At 44.2% G+C, this 16993-nt stretch overlaps 2 protein-coding genes across 2 annotated transcripts; both read left to right on the top strand.

Moving 5' to 3' along the window:
• Positions 1-2025: 2025 nt before the first annotated feature.
• LOC311190286 (uncharacterized protein) lies at positions 2026-10475 on the top strand. The gene is made up of 2 exons (XM_084262165.1): positions 2026-2174; positions 10354-10475. The coding sequence occupies exons 1-2, from the start codon at positions 2136-2138 to the stop codon at positions 10447-10449; spliced, it is 135 nt and encodes a 44-aa protein (XP_084118291.1). The 5' UTR covers positions 2026-2135; the 3' UTR covers positions 10450-10475.
• A 295-nt stretch (positions 10476-10770) lies between these two features.
• On the top strand, positions 10771-16699 carry PTP4A1 (protein tyrosine phosphatase 4A1). Its single transcript, XM_084262164.1, has 5 exons — positions 10771-10903; positions 12417-12509; positions 12874-13004; positions 13999-14073; positions 15276-16699. The coding sequence occupies exons 1-5, from the start codon at positions 10799-10801 to the stop codon at positions 15391-15393; spliced, it is 522 nt and encodes a 173-aa protein (XP_084118290.1). The 5' UTR covers positions 10771-10798; the 3' UTR covers positions 15394-16699.
• The last annotated feature ends 294 nt before the right edge of the window (positions 16700-16993 follow it).

Below are 16993 nucleotides of genomic sequence, written 5' to 3'. Positions count from 1 at the left end.
AAGGATGTCCCAGCAGAAAGTAACTTGATCCTAAAACCCTGATGAGTTTAATGTGCAATGAAACAGTAAACAAAAGCTTGTATTGTTGGAGAAGGAAAAACCCCCACACACCAGCATGGATTAAAGCAGGTAAAGAGCTGTTTAATCTGTCTCAGAACTCCATCCAAAGCAAATTCCTCAAGCTTTACTGGAGAAAGGGAGAAGCTGTGTGCCTTTTTCCCCAAAACCTTAACTGTTACGACTAACAAAAAAACAATATTCTAAGGAGCTGTTATCCTTGGGATCATCTTATTTTATAGGATTCTGAGCACATTTTCAATAAGTTTTACATGGAGAAGTGGAAACTGCTGCAAGTTGACCAGACACGTCCCAAGTCAGTCAGCAAAAAGAAAAGGCAGATGTAAATAAATACAGCCCAGACAAGCTGCATATATTATCCTAGCAGAGTCATGTCTCCTGGTCAGAAGCTATCTCATACCCACCTGAAGCCAGGTGGAGTGGAAGGTAATACAGACCTGTTCTGGATAACACCTCTCTCGTGCTGGTTACCACAAAAGCCTCCTCCATGCAAACCGCGGTTTCTGCAGGTTACGCAAAACCAGAAGAGCACAAACCAGCGGTGCCTTCGCACAAGGCGATACAAATTGCTGAGGTTCAGAGCTGAGCTGTTTATTTTCTAGATCACAACCAACTTCCGCAGACTCTTGTTATCTCTGTAGTAACGATAACATAACATGCAGAAGAAAGGCTTAACTAGTTAAACGTAACTAGAGCAGTATCGGGCTTACTGCAGCTAAAAATAGCCTGTCATTTCATAAAGCTAGCGCTGACCCACATTAAGGTGTTTTCCAGGGTGACGGTGTCCGGCTGGGGACTGACTCCCACGCCTCCCTCCTTTACAGGCAGCACCGATGCCACCGGTGTTTCCCTTCGCCGGGTTTCACCCACGAGATGTCTGTCTGTCTGTCTGTCTGTCTGTCTGCCTTTCAGCAACGCCTGTGCCTTGGGAGACGGCGTTTCCTAGGAGCGAGAGCGAGGACAAGGCTATGAGAGTCCATGTTGTTTCCCACACTACTCCTGGCCTACTGGGCTGACCTCCCACTGGTAAAACCAGAACTCATTATTTTATCTCGACTTAAAAGCACAGAGTAATCGGCGGATAGCGCGCGCTAGGAGTTGCCCGTTGGCACCAAACTCGCTAAGGAGGCTTTGCCGCAGCAGGGGCGCGGGGATTGAATCGCGTGCGGGGCCGACGCTGTTCCACCGCCGCTCAACTTCGCGCTCCGCTTCTGACGCCGGAGGGCCGCAACGCGCCACCCCGCGTCCGGCTGCCCTCGCCGGGAGCGGCACTCCCGCCTGCCTCTGCCCACTGCCCCCCGCACCATGTCCCGACCCTCAACCCGCCCCTCTCTTGCCGCCTTCCCCTCGCCCCCACCCCTACACCCTAGGGAGAGGCCGGCCGCAGCCGGTGGGTCGGAGCGGCAGCAGGACTGCAGCCGGACACCCCGAACCGTGGGCGCGGGGAAGAGTCTAGAACTGGCCGCCCCGAGGGAGCCCAAAGCCGCGCCAGGCGCTTCCCGGCGAAGTGGCCGGGGGGGGGGGGCAGAGTGGGGTGATGTGGGTGGGGCTCCCGCGCAGCGTGGCCCCAGCCCGGGCCCTGGAGGCGATCCTCGGGCCCGCCCGCGCGTCCCGCTCTGCCCCCGCCGCGCCGCGCCCCTCCCCGGCCCCGCCGCCACCCGCTTCATTCACTAACCGGTTCTCGCCGGCTGCCTCCGCCTCTCGGCCCCCTCCCGCCCCCGCCCAGCCTGCCGGCGCCACGCCCCCAAGGCAGACACGCTCCCGTCCCGGACGCGCTGGCGGCGCCTCTAATTGGGTGGTTGCGACGCTCGTCGCTGACGTTTGTGAACGAGGGGCGGGCCCTGGGGCGCTTGTGCAGGAGGCGGCGCCGAGTGTCCCTCCTGGTGCAGCCGCGACCGTTCCGCGCCAGCCCGCAGAGCCACCCGCTGCCGCAGCTGTATGGTCCATCCTCGCTCCGCCGCCGAACCCCCTCCGGCAGCTCCGCGGCCTCCAGCGCCTCCACCTCCTCCTGGTTCTGCTCCTCCTGCCCCCGGCGGTGGCGCCCGCACCCCGGCTGTATGATCAGGCTACAGTCTTCAATGAGTAACCATATTCCTGTGAGTGCCGCCCGCGTCCCCCGCCACTGCCCGCCTACCCTGGCCCCTCTGTCAGGGCGTCCGCACCGCCGGTTGCCTGCCTGTGCCCGGCTCCCGTGCCTCTCCTTTTCCCCACTCTTACCCCCACCCCCTCTACCCCCCCCCCCACCCGCGCTCCGTCTCCTCCATGTTGTCTCTTTGTTCTGTCGCCCGCGCCACGCCGGCTCCGGGCTGCTTCTCGGAGCGTTGGCCTGCGGCTCCTCTCGGGCGGGCCGCAGGAGAGCCGAGCTGCGCCGCAGCCGCGCTGGATCGGCTTTCCTCCGGCCCCCGGCGCCCCTCTCCTGCTTGTCGGTGCTACTCTCCCATCGTCTGCTGGGAGAGGAGTAGGCGACCTCTCCGCGGCCCCTGAGCGGCCCAGCCGGGGCACAAAGCCGTTTTGTGAGCCTCGCTGCCGCCATACCCACCCGCCGGCCCGGCCCCCCTCTCCCCCCACGCCGGTGTCTGTCTGGCGGTGTCTGTCGCGCCGGGACGGGCGGCCGCCGGGAAGGGCAGCGCCCCAGCAGCCGGGTCCTCCGCGCCCCTGGGCCGTGTCAGGCCGGCAGATCGGGGCCGAGAGCCCCCTGCCGGGGGGAGGCCGGGACCGGGCGGCGGCTCCGGGGGACAAGATGGCTCCGCGCCGGGAGCCTGATCGAAGCGTGATGCAAACCCGTGACCGTCGCAACTGGGGCGACGGCCTGGCCCGCGGGGCGGTGTCACGGTCGGGGCAGCGTCCCCTCGCCGGGGAGAACCTGGCTGGCCGGGAGCCCGGCGCCCCGCGGGTAGAGCCGCGCTGGGGGCGGCCAAAGCCCGGGGCTTTCTGGGCAAGCCGGGGCTTGTCCGTGCGCGCCCGCCAGGCAGGTGGTGCAGCGGGGAGCGCGGGGGCTGGGGGCGGGGAGTGGCGGCCGGGCCGCGGTGCTGGCGGCTGGCAGGCGGCTGGCGGGGCCGGCGCTCGTCCCCCCGCCGCCGGCCCCACGTGCGCGGCCGCCGCGGCGAGAGCGGCCGATGGCTTCTTTGTCTCGGGCGGGGAGTCGGAGCCGGCTGAGGGCGAGGACGTGAATCCTTTTCGAAATGAGCTTTCTGCAGCAGAGGTGGGGTGTGCCCGAACTCACGTATGCAGCCGGCCGTGTTCAGGCTGGGCTTTTGGATGGTTCCTCAGCGGGGGGAAATGTCTGCAAAGGAATCGCTGAAGTAGGCGCCGGGGTGGATGGTTCTGTAACAGGCTGCCGCTCAGCACCTAACGCACGCAGTCAGTACCTTCATCTTCACAGGACCTGCTTTTAAAGCCTTGTCATCGGGCGTTTCAAGGAAGGCATTTCCTTCTCGAGGTGGATCACAGTTCAGCATCAGGAGTCTTAGTTTCCTTCGTGTGCTTGCCTGGTTGTTGCTGGGTGTTTTTAAGCAACCCTAGTAATCCCAGTGCTGTGCTGCCTAAATTCTGTGACCACAGAGCACCGCGTGCCTTGGGGCACAGACGGTGTGAGGCTTGCTGGTGGTAGTATCCCCTCCAAAATTAGAGAAGCAAAAAAGACAGAGCACTGTCAGAATCAAGCCACTGTCATATAGTAACAGGAGAAGCAGGGTTAGTGGTGTGCATGCACAGGTTTTGGTTGCTGTTTGGTAGCGAATATTATGAGCTGACAAATGCACAGTCTTTGTGGCACAAGGATCTTGTGGTTCTGGTGTTTCTTGTGGCTGCTGGAGACAACTTTCCAATATGTCTACCTGCATCCGCAGAGTCTTTCCAAAGCGGTGACTCAGAAGTATGAACCCCGTCTCCTTATAATCTCATAAAACTGTCAAATCAAAAAAATCTAAGGACGACACTTAAATGTCAGCTCTTATTATTCCATTGATGGAATAGCAAAGGATTTTGAACAGAATTGTTTCAGGGGAAAAATGTGGAAGAAATCGCATGGCCATGGGAGGAAATGTGAGAGTGAGAAAGAAAAATGAGTGACAGATGCAGCCAGAGCCGAGGGAGAAGAATGTCACTGTCTTAACGAAACTAAATGTGTCAGTAAGGCAGTGAATAAATAGAGTTTAGCCTTATCTAAGAACTTCTGTCTTGTGAAACCTTCCTGTTCTGACAGAATACATGCCACGTAAGAATGCTGGATCAGTCCCAGGGTGTAGGCTGACTGTAAGCAATCACTTCTCTTGAAGATGAACAAGAATGTCCAAATATTGCTGAATTCTAAACTTGTAGCAATTGTTACCTTATATTTAAAATAAATTTTAAAAAACAAACACAAACTAACAGAAACTGTCAGACCAATACGAGAGGTACCATTGTGTTAAAAGTTTGTCTAACTCCTTACAGCTTTCTTCATGGCTGCAACATCTCGATTAGCATTCATACCTTTATTAGACTCAAAAAATACAGAAAAAACTGACTTTGCATGTATATGCTACATTTCTCATGATATTGCTTAAAATACAACAGAATCATGTTTGAGTAGGTTGACAGGATTTATGCAGTTTGCTATTAAAGTGAGAGGGTTTAGTCCTTTTGAGACTCTTTGCTCTCAGAAACTCATAAAGAGGACACATTAGACAAAGGGCTGGAATTATTTCAGTGTTGCCTTCTTTTCCCCAATATCTGCTTAGGGTTCTTTTGCATTTCGGTGTTTGGTTTGGTTTTTTTCCATGATCCAAGTAAAAGCACTAGGAAGACCAGTCACATGGCCTTAGTTTCATCATATCTGGAAGTTGCATTGACTTGTTATACAGGAAGTTTTGAGATAATTTTTTTTTTCTTCCTCCTAAACTGCATACTTAAACCACAGAAAACATCCTTCCTTCTGAGAGCATGTTGTAACAAATTCATGATAAGCCTTTGGAATCTCCTGTCTGTGATGCATAAGTGTATTTTCTTGGGCCATGGGTTGCTTTCTCTGGCCCAAAATGGGTTAGTGTTACCATTGTGGATATCATAATGCAGACAGTCATGTGCCCAGTAGATAAGAGGTGAATCTAGTCAACAAAACCTCAGGCAGGTGTCCTTTACCTGGCATAATGGCTCTGTAGTTTGTACCCTTTACCCTCTTACTCCTCCTTGTCTGCATTAATGGTGTCTCCTTAGACCTCGAGTAGTAAGAAAAATTTGGTATTTGTCCCCATGTCCTTCACCAGCTGTTGGTTAAGTAGCAAGTGTGAAGAATGAACTTACTTGCAGATGTTCTCAAATTGTAACGAAACATAGTTTATTTTAATTTTCTAGTTTTGATCCTGTGGTTTCAGGAGGTGAGTATGTGACAGGTCTTGACTTCAGAGAATGTGATACCATGTAGTTGGTTCTGGGTGTAAATGTTTCTGGTCTGTGAGCAGGTGGATTGAGCAGCTGTGAACCGTTTTGTAGATCCTCTCAAGGTCGAGTGAAGTGTTGTGCAACTCTGTAAGCCAGTGGTTTTTGTTAGCATGCATCTCAAGATGCTACTGAGTTGTAAACAAGAATGCCAGCAGCCTGGGATAGATAACCTTCTACCCCTCTGCTTTCCATGTATGAGTAACAATCTAATAGATCACTTTCATAAGTGTTTTTTACCAGGCATGAGTGATTTTCAGATGAGGAATTAACATACGTGGGAATCTGCTTGTCACTGAAGACAGATAATTTGTAGCTTCCTGTCCCAAAGAAGGACAGGAATTAAAGCTTTTCACCATGTCTTCCTCTTTCTTGATTAAGCTGTCCTCTAACTTCTCTTAGCAAAAGGTAGGTAGTAGATCATAAAGTTATAATTAACATTATCCTATATTGGACAGGATACATTCCCTTAATAGGTAGGTGGTCCTGGAGTATGAAGTTTAGGTTTGGTTTACAAGTTTATTTTGATGGGTCCAACAGTCTAAATTTTGTTTGGTTTCTGTTACTGATAGAAACTGTTGCTTCTGTTTCCAAACCCCTTCACTGTTAGTTTTCCTCAAGAAAAGCTGAGGTATAAATTGAAGAGAATGTGCTGGAGTACTCATCTTGATGGTACAAATAGCTACATTGTGTTGTTCTGATAAAGAAACTTATCCATTTGAGTTTGACATAGACAGCCTTACGCTTTCATTACCCTGTCTTGTCTTCTTTCATAGCTTACCTATCCAATAATTATCTGTCTGAGACAGTGAAATTTTAAAGCTGTATTTCCAAGCTTCTCAAGTTGCTTATGTCATTTCAGTTCCCCCTAAGCCCAAGGTGGTCTTAGTTACTGCAACGCTATTTTTATAGCTGATTTCTATCTTCCAGGTTTTTATGCTGAATATGGTTGAAGCCTTATGTGCTGGCTGCACTGTACAGCATGCCAACGTACTGCTTGTCTTTAATTTTCATTTGACTCCCAGAACAGAACTAAACTAGGCTGTCAGAGCAGTCCTAGGATAGTGCAGTGTGGTGCTGCCTTAAGGACTCTGTCCGAATGTGGAACTGTCAGGCTGGCAATGGTGATCACAAAGTCACGACACGCACATCAAAGGGAAACCTGAGCTTTGCTCCTTTGTGATGTGGCAGCAGCAGTTGCCAAGGCAAACAGTGAAACTGTAGTGCATGCTTCGCTAGGTCCTTAGTTGTGTGAATTAGTAAGGTGCTGGTGTGTCTAATTGCTAACTGGTAAATCAGTATTAATGAAATGAATTCGTTTGTAGGGGTTAATTACACAGAACTCAAACCTAACATTGTGTAATGCACTTGCTTCAACTTTGTATGAAATTTGGAACTGTTTCTAAATGTGATTAACAAACTGCATTTAAAAAGTGGGATTTATTACTTAAGTAATGTTTTGTTGCTTGCCCTCCTCCTTAGTCCCATGATGAGTTTGTCTGGTATCATAGTGAATACTCCTGGTTGCGTACGAAGGGCCGTCTGAATCTCAAGTACTTCTTGTTTCCTACCAGTGTGGGGGGCAGTTTATTAAGTGTTACGAAGCTTATTGTTTCTAATTACTCCACGTTATCTCTCCCAAAACCTTCCTCTTGCACATTAAAAGGTCTTTACCCTAGTGACCCCATTCTATCTCCTTGTGCATGCCTGTTTCTGACAGTCTCCACTCCCTCATCCTCAGTGAGGGAAAAGGTCTGGCTGTGATTCCTCTTAACAGCCTTAAGAGATAAACATCAGATACGCCAGCACACGTGAAAAGTGGCACAAGACCTTGTGCTGCAGCTGTATCTGCTTAAAGCTGTCCTGTCCTTTTTTGCTGTTCTGCTTCTTAAACTAATTGAAAGTGACTTTAAATACTGTCTTTGTGTCTTTTTTTTTTCCTAGACACTATTTTAGGTGTTCCCTAGGTCTGGTCTTAGGAGTCTTTTTAATGCACACCTATCTCTTCCTGCTAGGACATGGCTAGTGTGTCAGTTGGTGATCCCTGAAGGAGTTCTGAGTCTGAATTCTCCTAGTCTCTGTTATTCTGTGGGCTTTTGTCTTCAGATAATCCCTTCTTACTCCTTTTTCATATTTATTATATGTAGAGTTCTCATTGTCCCTCAAGTTATCACAAATAAAAACTGAAAAAGCTCTTTTGCAAGTAACTGGCTGTGGTGGTTTGACCATGGCTGGAGGCCAGACGCCCACCAAAGCCACTCTTATCACTCCCCTTTTCAACTGGGCCAGGGAGAAAATATATATTGAGAGGCTTAGAAGTGAAGATAAGGACAGGGAGAGATCATTCTGCAATCAGCTTGACAGGCAAAGGAGACTGAACACAGAATAAAGGAAAGAAAACTCTCTAATTTATTACACTACACTGCACACCCAGTGACACCAGAGTCGGATAATGAGAAGTGCGACCAGATCTTAAATCACTTCCCCCAACCCCTCCCTTCTTAACAGACTTCATTTTAATCATGATTTTGCTCCCTTCTTCTATCCATATGCACCACACACACACACACACTGTGGCATGGGAAGGGGCAGGGAATGGGGGTTTGTCAGCTCCTCATGAGTTGTTTTCCTTCTTAGCTGGGGGCTGCCCCGTGGGGTCCCACCCACAGGAGACAGTCCTCCATGAACTTCTCCAATGTGAACCTTTTCCTACAGGGTTTCAGCTTTTCACCAGCTCCCCCTGTGTGGGTCACTGCTATGGGGTGCAGTCATAGGACCATAGAATGTCTCTCAGGTCCAGACTGGTCCAGCCTGGTCTGCCATGGAGTCATGAGCCCCCTGCCCAGCAAACCTGCTCCAGCGTGAGTGTCTTTCTCCAGGGTCTGCACAGGAGTATTTTTCTCTGGTGCCTGGAGTACCTCCTCCCCTTCCCTGACCTTGGTGCCTGCACAGTTTCTTACATCTTCTCACTCCCTTCTCTGGTGGCAAAAAGTGGCTGATAACGTTTTTTTTCTCTTAAATGTGATTCCCAGAGGTGCTGTGTGACTATTGCTGATTGTCCTGTTCTGGGTCAACACTGGTCCGCTTTTGAGCCTGGCTGGTTTATGGGTGGGGTTTTTTTGCAAACCATGCCTGTGATTAAGCTGCATCCTTAAAACTTCTTACCAGGAAGCTGTCTGAAAACATGAAAAGGATGCCTGGAGGTGTTTTGTCTGCTTTTTCTATAGGTCCTTTGCAACACTGTGTGATGAAGCTCTAACCATCTGTGACAGTCCAATCTCTTGTAATTGTTTTTGTCTCCTCTATTACTACTACTCTGTTACTGAACTTTCTCTTCTTTGGACTTGTGAATGGAGCAAAGCCATGTCTACAACACAAACAAAGGTTGCATTTCTTTAGATTGTAGTTAACTTTAGGAATACCTATACCACTAAGATACCTAGATGACTTTTAAAGGCCAACCCAAACTATTCTATGGTTGTATACCTCTTAAAGCCCTCCACAATTAAGACAATTGAACTGCTGTGACTTCAACTGGATACTAGTCCTTATTAGATAGACTCACTGTAGTCTTAGCGTATGGAAATGGAGTCTTTGTCTGGTTCCAAGTCCTAGATAGCAGGTAGCTACCATGACTTAGCTGCATGGTGTCTTTAGGACCCATTCTTCTGATTTTACTTCCTCATGGTTGGGAAGCTTTTCAGCACAGGCTTGTTCTTTGTGAAGGTTTGGGTGTAGAGCGCTGAAATACAGTCTCTAAATGTCTTGGGCAGTATTCTGTTTGAGCATAGAAGTAAGTGATTTCCTTACAGTGTTTGCAATTGACTGGACAATGTAAGTAATTTATTTTTTTCCTGCAAAATAGTTGTAGGATCAGTGATGTTTCTCTCTGGTACCCAAGTATATTTAATAGGTGTTTGCTTCAGCTTGTACCTATCTTTTAGGAAACTTCTCTCTTCTTGCTGTCTGTTCTATAGGTGGGTATCATTAACAGCACTGGTATTCTGACTGGGCACGAAACTAACTCCTGCTGTAAAATTCTGCAGCACATCAGAGCATGTATTTATGGTTCATTTGCATGGCAACGTCTGCAAATCAACACACAACTCTGAGCAGCTTGTCAGCTATCAACTTTCTGGTTGTGCATCTTCCAGTACTTTTATATGTAACCATAGCAAACTAGCACACAGCTGGGCAGGAATAAATCATTGGATAAACTTGCCCATGTATTTTTTTTTTTTTTTTTAGCTAGATTGTTACTGCTATTAAGGTATATTAAGTCATGGTGTTTAATAAAACTACTGGTCTCTACCTAGATGCAGAAACACAGTAAGTCTTTAGCCTTAGACAAGTGATTCTGCATCTAGGTAGAGACCAGTAGTTTTATTAAACACTAGAAATCATGTGAATGCTCATCTGGAATATTCAAGGAATCTCATCCTTGCCTTTACGGGACTACTTAAGATTGTGTAACTTTAGTAGGTGTTGTGATGTGTCTCAATTCAGAATGAAAAATACAGTTGTATGGGTATCCTGGAAAAGCTGTGCTTTATGTGGAGTTCTTAAATGTTGGTGCTTAGCACATTCGAATTTGTATTTTTAGAATGGTTCTGGTGTTGAAGCAGCCCTATGTGGAAACTTTGTATTGTGCAAATATATTTATTTCAAAGTAATAATTGTGAAGAAAGGCCACAGGATTCTTAAAAAAGCTTTTTTTAAATTCTTTTAAAAAGTTAACCTTGTGAAACTGATTAGTCATGCTTTTTTTTTGTTTTAATTTTATAACGCTTAGTGTCTTCAAAATAACCTTGTATCACCTGTACTCATTGCGCTTTTTCCCCCTTCTTCTCTTTACAGCAGTTCTGTGGTGTTCTTGGTCACACATTTATGGAGTTTCTGAAGGGCAGTGGAGACTACTGCCAGGCACAGCACGACCTCTATGCAGACAAGTGAACTGTAGAAATTCATTACTACTCCACCAAGAAGCCCCCCTAAGAGTGGTTGACCAGGATAAGAAGTATTGAATTGAAATTGGCAGAGCATTTAACAACAGAATTCAGACCTGGATGGGGTAAACCTCAGTGCACTGCCTTTCTTTTGCCTCAGTATTACTGGATTGAAGAATTGCTGCTTCTTGTTAGGAGGTTCATTTCATTTCCCATTGCTCCCAACTTCATACTTCCAAGCACTGAGAATTTCACGTGGAGTATAGTGAAGTAGACTTCAGTTTCTCTACATCACTTCTATATTAGATTTTTTTAAAATCCTTTCATAATCTTGTTGCATGTTTAACTAAGTCAATATGGCCCGAATGAACCGCCCAGCTCCTGTGGAAATAACCTACAAGAACATGAGATTCCTAATCACACACAATCCAACCAACGCAACCTTAAACAAATTTATAGAGGTAAGGCCAGGACAGAATTCTTTCTGATGTATATTTTAATGCCTGAACAGTTTCTTTCTTTACTAGTTGGTAACAGCTGTGGAAGCCATATGAAGAGGTACTGAGACTGTATATTGATTGTGAGTTTTTTAAATACTGATGTCACGCTTCAAAGAGACCTACAGGCAAATCTATTCTGATATACTTTAGCCTTCACAAAAACCTATTTCACTGCTTTTCCTTCAGAAATAATTACGCTGTCTAGTATGTTGTACATTAAGTACATTGTTTAAGTCTGAAAACAGGAATTACCTGGCAGTTGTGTAGAACAATACAAAAATCTGTTAGTGGTAGGAACTAACACTTCAATTCTTCTACAGTAGTGTAACATTTCCTCGTGCCTATTGCTTAGTGATTTCAAAAGAGAATTATTCAGATGAGAATCAGAATTCTTCAGATCGGATCAGAACCTTAGGAACACACGAGAGGGTTGCAATACGCTTTATCTCCCTTCAGTGTTTGCAGATCATGGCTCTAGTGTAGCTTAAGAGTGTCATAATGTCTACCCAAGCAGAAATTCATGATGGAAGGTTTGCTCTGCATCTAGAGCTGCTGTCAAGCTATTTTAAGTGTTTTGGTACATGCTGAAATTGTTTAATAAAGCCATGTGGCTTGGCACATATTGCTAGTACCTGAGTTCATCATCGAAGCCTTGTATGTATCATGTTGGAGCTAAGAAGTGCACAGTTAGAAGTGTGTGCGCGTATGCCAACAACAGGTTCCTCTAAAGTTATTTTCTGGTAGGGTCAGAGCTTGTAATGCAGTCCTGCTAGCAAGATTTTAGGTGAATTATGCCTCTAATTTGCATTCAGTGTGGGATAGTTTACAAGAAACTAAGTTTTAAATTGTGAGAACGTTTGCCTTATTCTCTCTTAGCTAGAAAGGGTGTGATTAAGTTACGTTTTAGTCATTACGGTGACATTTACAGTGTGAAAGACAGCTTGCAAGGAGAATTTAGTGATTGCTTTTTTTAAAATGGAGTGTAATAGTAAAATGGAAAGGTTAGTTTTGTAATGTAGTTATCATAACTCTGGGACTGGAATAACTAATTGTCCTGTGCTTGTGATTCTTAACAGTGAGAGGTCTTGGGAACCTGTCGTTTTAAGTAGAGCAGGGAAAGATCTAAACCTCACTGGAAATAATTTTAGTGAAGTATGCACCTGTGCAAACTGGGAAACTTCCCTTTTCTGTAAGACAAATGGCCTTGTGGAGATGGGCTACTTACTTAATCCAATATTTATCTGATTTTAAAATAAAAGAGTCTGATCCAATGTAACAAAACTTAATCTTCAGATAGGTGTCTGGCATTAGCACACAGGTTTTCTGTTATTTCAGCTTTCTGCGTTCTTCAGGATGGCAAGCATTTGCCTGAGTTTACTTTATGAAAGTTTTGGAATGAGTTCATTGAGAAAATAAAATGGTAAGTGAAGTCAGTTTATGCTTAAAGCAGGTTTGTTTGTTTGCCACTGTCTAGGAACTTAAGAAATACGGCGTTACCACAGTGGTAAGAGTGTGTGAAGCTACTTATGATACTGCTCCGGTGGAAAAAGAAGGCATTCAGGTTTTGGTAAGTAGCGTAGAAACAGAAATTAGAACAAACTCCTCCTCCCACCCCCCCCCCACCCCCCCCCCAGACACACATACCTCAAATATATTATTTTGACACCATCTTACTAACTACAAATGTATTCTAGCAGCTGGTGAAAGCAAAAGCTGTGTAGATACTTTATGAGGAAAAAACAATCTGTCTTTGAGCAAAGTCATTTTCTCAATGAAAATGTATTGAAAGGATGTTGCTAACATTATACTGTTGCAAAGCCGTAAGTTTGAGTAGCTTCCTGGGCTGTCAGCTCTTGTCATTGTGTGTGCACACACTGTGTAAGCATAAAGAGTTCTATCTTCATGTATTTGTATGTCATGGTGTATTCTAGGACTGGCCCTTTGATGACGGTGCGCCACCATCCAACCAGATTGTTGATGATTGGCTGAACCTTCTTAAAGTTAAATTTCGTGAAGAACCTGGTTGTTGTATTGCTGTACACTGTGTTGCTGGTCTTGGAAGGTGGGTGAAGTTGTAAAGATCTGTTGAGTTGCAATCCCTGGTCAGACTAGCTTAAGATCTAATACAAACATTTAAGGCAAATGTAAAATAATTACATACCCAGTATTGGAGTAACTTCACACTTAAAGTAGTTCAGATGTCAGGAAACTGTGGTCTGTATGTATTAGACTTAAAAAACTTTTAGTCAACAGATGTTGATATTATCACAGCTCTTGCACAAAAACTGCTGAATGAGGTAAACAAGTATATTGTTGTACCAAGCATATTGATGAGTGTCTCTGATATTTTTTTATCCTGCTAGGTCTTTTTTTCTAATGGATTTGTTTTTTAGTAACTGTAGCTTGCTACTAGATGCAAAATTCTGTTGCTAGTGTGTGGTGTGGGGTTTTTGTTTTGATTTTTTGAGCCATAAATTGCAAACAGATTTTGAGTTTCATTTGTGTCATGATTTACTAACTGAAAACTGTTCTGTCAGATTAATAATACTGTGGTAAGCAAGGAAATCTTCAGGGGTGTGTAGCAGTCTGTGGACTGCATCTTTTCCCAAAACTTGTGACACTAGTTGTAGGGCCTGTCAGTTCTTGTTGAACCTAACCCCTCCTCTGATTGCTGCTATGGGGTCCTGACTGCTTCTAAGGATTCGTGTTTATGGGAGTAGAAACCTACATGCATCTTTTCCCCAGAATCAATTGGCCTTGAAACAAATGGGTAAAGATTACTTGTATATTCCTCTTCTGTGTCTGAAGTCAGATGAAGAAGCTAAGGTTGACCAGAGATAATTTAAACCTCTTTGTTAATGAGGATGGGTAGCTTGAGAACAGATGGCGAAATGGCTCTGGCAATGTAGAAATGCCTTCTGCCTGTCTTGTTGCATCCCCAGGGAAGAAGCATCAGATACACGGGACACAAGAGAGCTGGGGAAAATAAACTTTTCCAAATATGTGTTGGCAAATGCTAAACTTGATTTTTTTTTTATTATTTTTTTTTAAACCAGAGCTCCAGTCTTAGTTGCTCTTGCACTGATAGAATGTGGAATGAAATATGAAGATGCAGTGCAGTTCATAAGACAGTAAGTATGAGACTAACACCTCACTGTTACCAAGGTTTAACACGTTGGTATATCTTTGGGCACTAAAGGAAATTCTGAATGCTGTTCTGGTCTTGTAATCTGAGTTCAGTACTCCTGAACTTTTTAACCACATGTTCTGCACATAGTGAGTGTTGTAGGACTTGGCTTTTTGGGATGGGTGTTTTCTGCTCTGAGGAAATTAGAAATGGTAATTCATTGATAAAGTGTTTGTGGTGTTTTGTTTGTTTTTTTTCTTTTAAGAAAATAACCTCACACAATCAAAACTCCATTGACTGTCAGTTAGATCTGTGGGGTTCTCTTTATTATTTGTACCTGTGAGGGGCAGAATATCTTTGAAATTTAGGTTCTGTGTACTAGATAGAGCTAACATTCACATCTGTGGTCCTTCCTAGTCTTCTCTGATAGTGTATCAAAGAAAAATATTTCTGTGGATTTTTATAAACATATGGAAGTTGGATGAGAGCAATGCCTTAATGTTGCAGATTTCAGTTGTATTTAAAAGAAGCTGCACACATAATAACAATACCAAAATACTTCCTGCATAACTGCCAAGCCTTTTAAAGAATTAAGTTCAGCTTGCTCATCTTAACAGGCTGGTGTATATAAAGTGAGGAGTAGGAAGCCTGGTACGTATTCCAAACTCTCAGGAAAATACTTACCCATTCACACACCATTTGTACCCATTCTGGCTTGAGAGAACCAAGAGTGCTCAATTTCTGTCCAACTTCTAGTTAAGGGGAGTTACAAAGCTTATGTACTTTCCTAATACTGTAGTATTCTTTGTAATTATTTTCAGATGCTGAACAGCTTCAGCTTTCTTAAGACAACCACCTTATTCCTCTATAGCTTTCTTTTGAAGTTCTTTTTAAAGATACTAATAGAAGATCTTTGGGTTGTGTATAACAGGCTAACGTGCTGTCTAAAATGCTAGATACTCCTTTGAGCATGTGGTCCAGTGAGGTATTTGTGAAAGGAGGCTACTACCAACTTGCCTGGTGCTAAACTGTTTAACTGTGCTTATTTTGGTAACAGTCTCGACTTAACTATGCTTATTTTGGTAACAGTCTTGACTTAACGGTGGTGGGTTTTTTTCCAAGTGACCTACAGATATTTTTGTTGAGTATTGTTTTGCTGAGCTGTAGATTAATGTTGTGTTTAAAATATTTGTTTCCTCTGCCTAGGAAGCGGCGTGGAGCTTTTAACAGCAAGCAACTTCTGTACTTGGAGAAATACCGCCCCAAGATGCGCCTGCGCTTTAAAGACTCCAATGGTCACCGAAATAATTGTTGTATTCAGTAAAGCTCAATAGCCTGTAGTACTTCTTTGGAAGTAAAGGATGGAAACTAGAATTAAGCAGACTGCATGCCAAAGACATGAGTCTGATTTTTTTTCACTAGTAAAGGAAGCTTCCTTAGGAGTATTCAGTAGGCTAAAGGCTTAGTAGAAATGCAACTTCTATGTTTAGATAAATATCCAACTGTTTGGAGACCAGGTAAATGTTTTTGCTGTACCCTGTTCCCAAGCTGGCTCCTTGTTCATTAATTACCAGTTCAAATATCCTTTAGTCATGCCATTGAGTCTTACCCACCTAGTTTTAAATACTAAAAATTGGGGTACTAAAATAAATCAATCTGTAGAGAGATTAGGTGCCAAAATACCCAGCATATCAGCTACGTGTTTTTCTTTATAAATGAGCATAGTTCTGATGATGTGAGAACTACCAGCTTATCTGGACCTTACTATCTTTTTTCTACAGTCATTTCAATATTGAAGAATATGACCTCTAAGGTAGCCTTGCCTGCTCACTGTATGTTTTGTCTCCCACAATCGCACTAGAATTATCAGAATTTGCACAGTCTGTCTTTTTAATACTATGAATTATAACGACTTTTTACCCCAGTGTCTGTACTCTTCTGTTATCTGAACTTCTCCATTTTACAAATCATTACTCTCTCGTTACTCATGTAGAAAATCTTTTAAATTGTACAGAAGCACACAAGTCTTTAATGTCTCCAGACAAAAAGCCTTACATTAAAATTAATGTTGGCACTTCATGTGCAACTTAACAGAGGGCCTGAAAAGGTTGGGAGGGGCTATTTAATATTTCTAGTAAAATGTTGCCTTTGTCTTGTGCAGGAAGTATAGAATATGCCCTTTACTTTAGTAAATATTTTTTTAAAATGTAGAAATGCTTTGTTATTGTAGCTAAAAATTCTTAATCAGAAAATTTCTGAAAAATCTTGTAGTTTCTTTTACTGTACCTATTGAAAGTTGTTTACCAACTATTGCTTTGTTCAAAGTGTGATTTATTTTTTTTCTTTTCATTTTTCCTCCTTGAGTTTCTGCTATGACTTGGGCAGACCTCTGTAATATTTTGTATGCCTTTCAAGCTGCGTAACTTAATATTTGGATACTTGATAATTTGTTTTATTATGTAATTGATAAAATGGTGATGTGTATTAATGTTAGTTCAACCATATATTTATACTGTCTTGGGAATGTGTGGTTATAGTTCTGTGGGAGAAATAATTTTGCCAGTGTTCACCAGCTTGTAAAATCTAGTGCGAGAGCTTAAACATCTAAATAAATACTGAAATGCACTTAACGAAGTTTGAGACGCTCGTGACTTTCACTTATTTTTGTGTACTTTGTCAGATATCTTGAGGTGCCTAAATTCAGAATCTATCCAGGCATCTGTTTTCTTTTTTATTTTTTTTTTCAAATCTGGGCCTGAATGTCCCCTTTGCTGTAATGTTTGCTGTTTGTTTTACTCATAAATAAATGTGGACAAAAATGAATTAGTAGGAAGTACGGTATTTCTTTATGCAGCATACACATGGTTAAAATAGGTTACTAGCTTAGTGTTCTTGCAGCATTGTCTTTGCAGTAATTGCAGAAG

The sequence above is a fragment of the Gallinula chloropus genome (assembly GCF_964237585.1).
Source record: "Gallinula chloropus genome assembly, chromosome: 3".
Lineage (NCBI taxonomy): Eukaryota > Metazoa > Chordata > Aves > Gruiformes > Rallidae > Gallinula > Gallinula chloropus.
The sequence above is the reverse complement of the archived record's forward strand: the minus strand, read 5'-3'. Positions and strand labels throughout refer to the sequence as shown.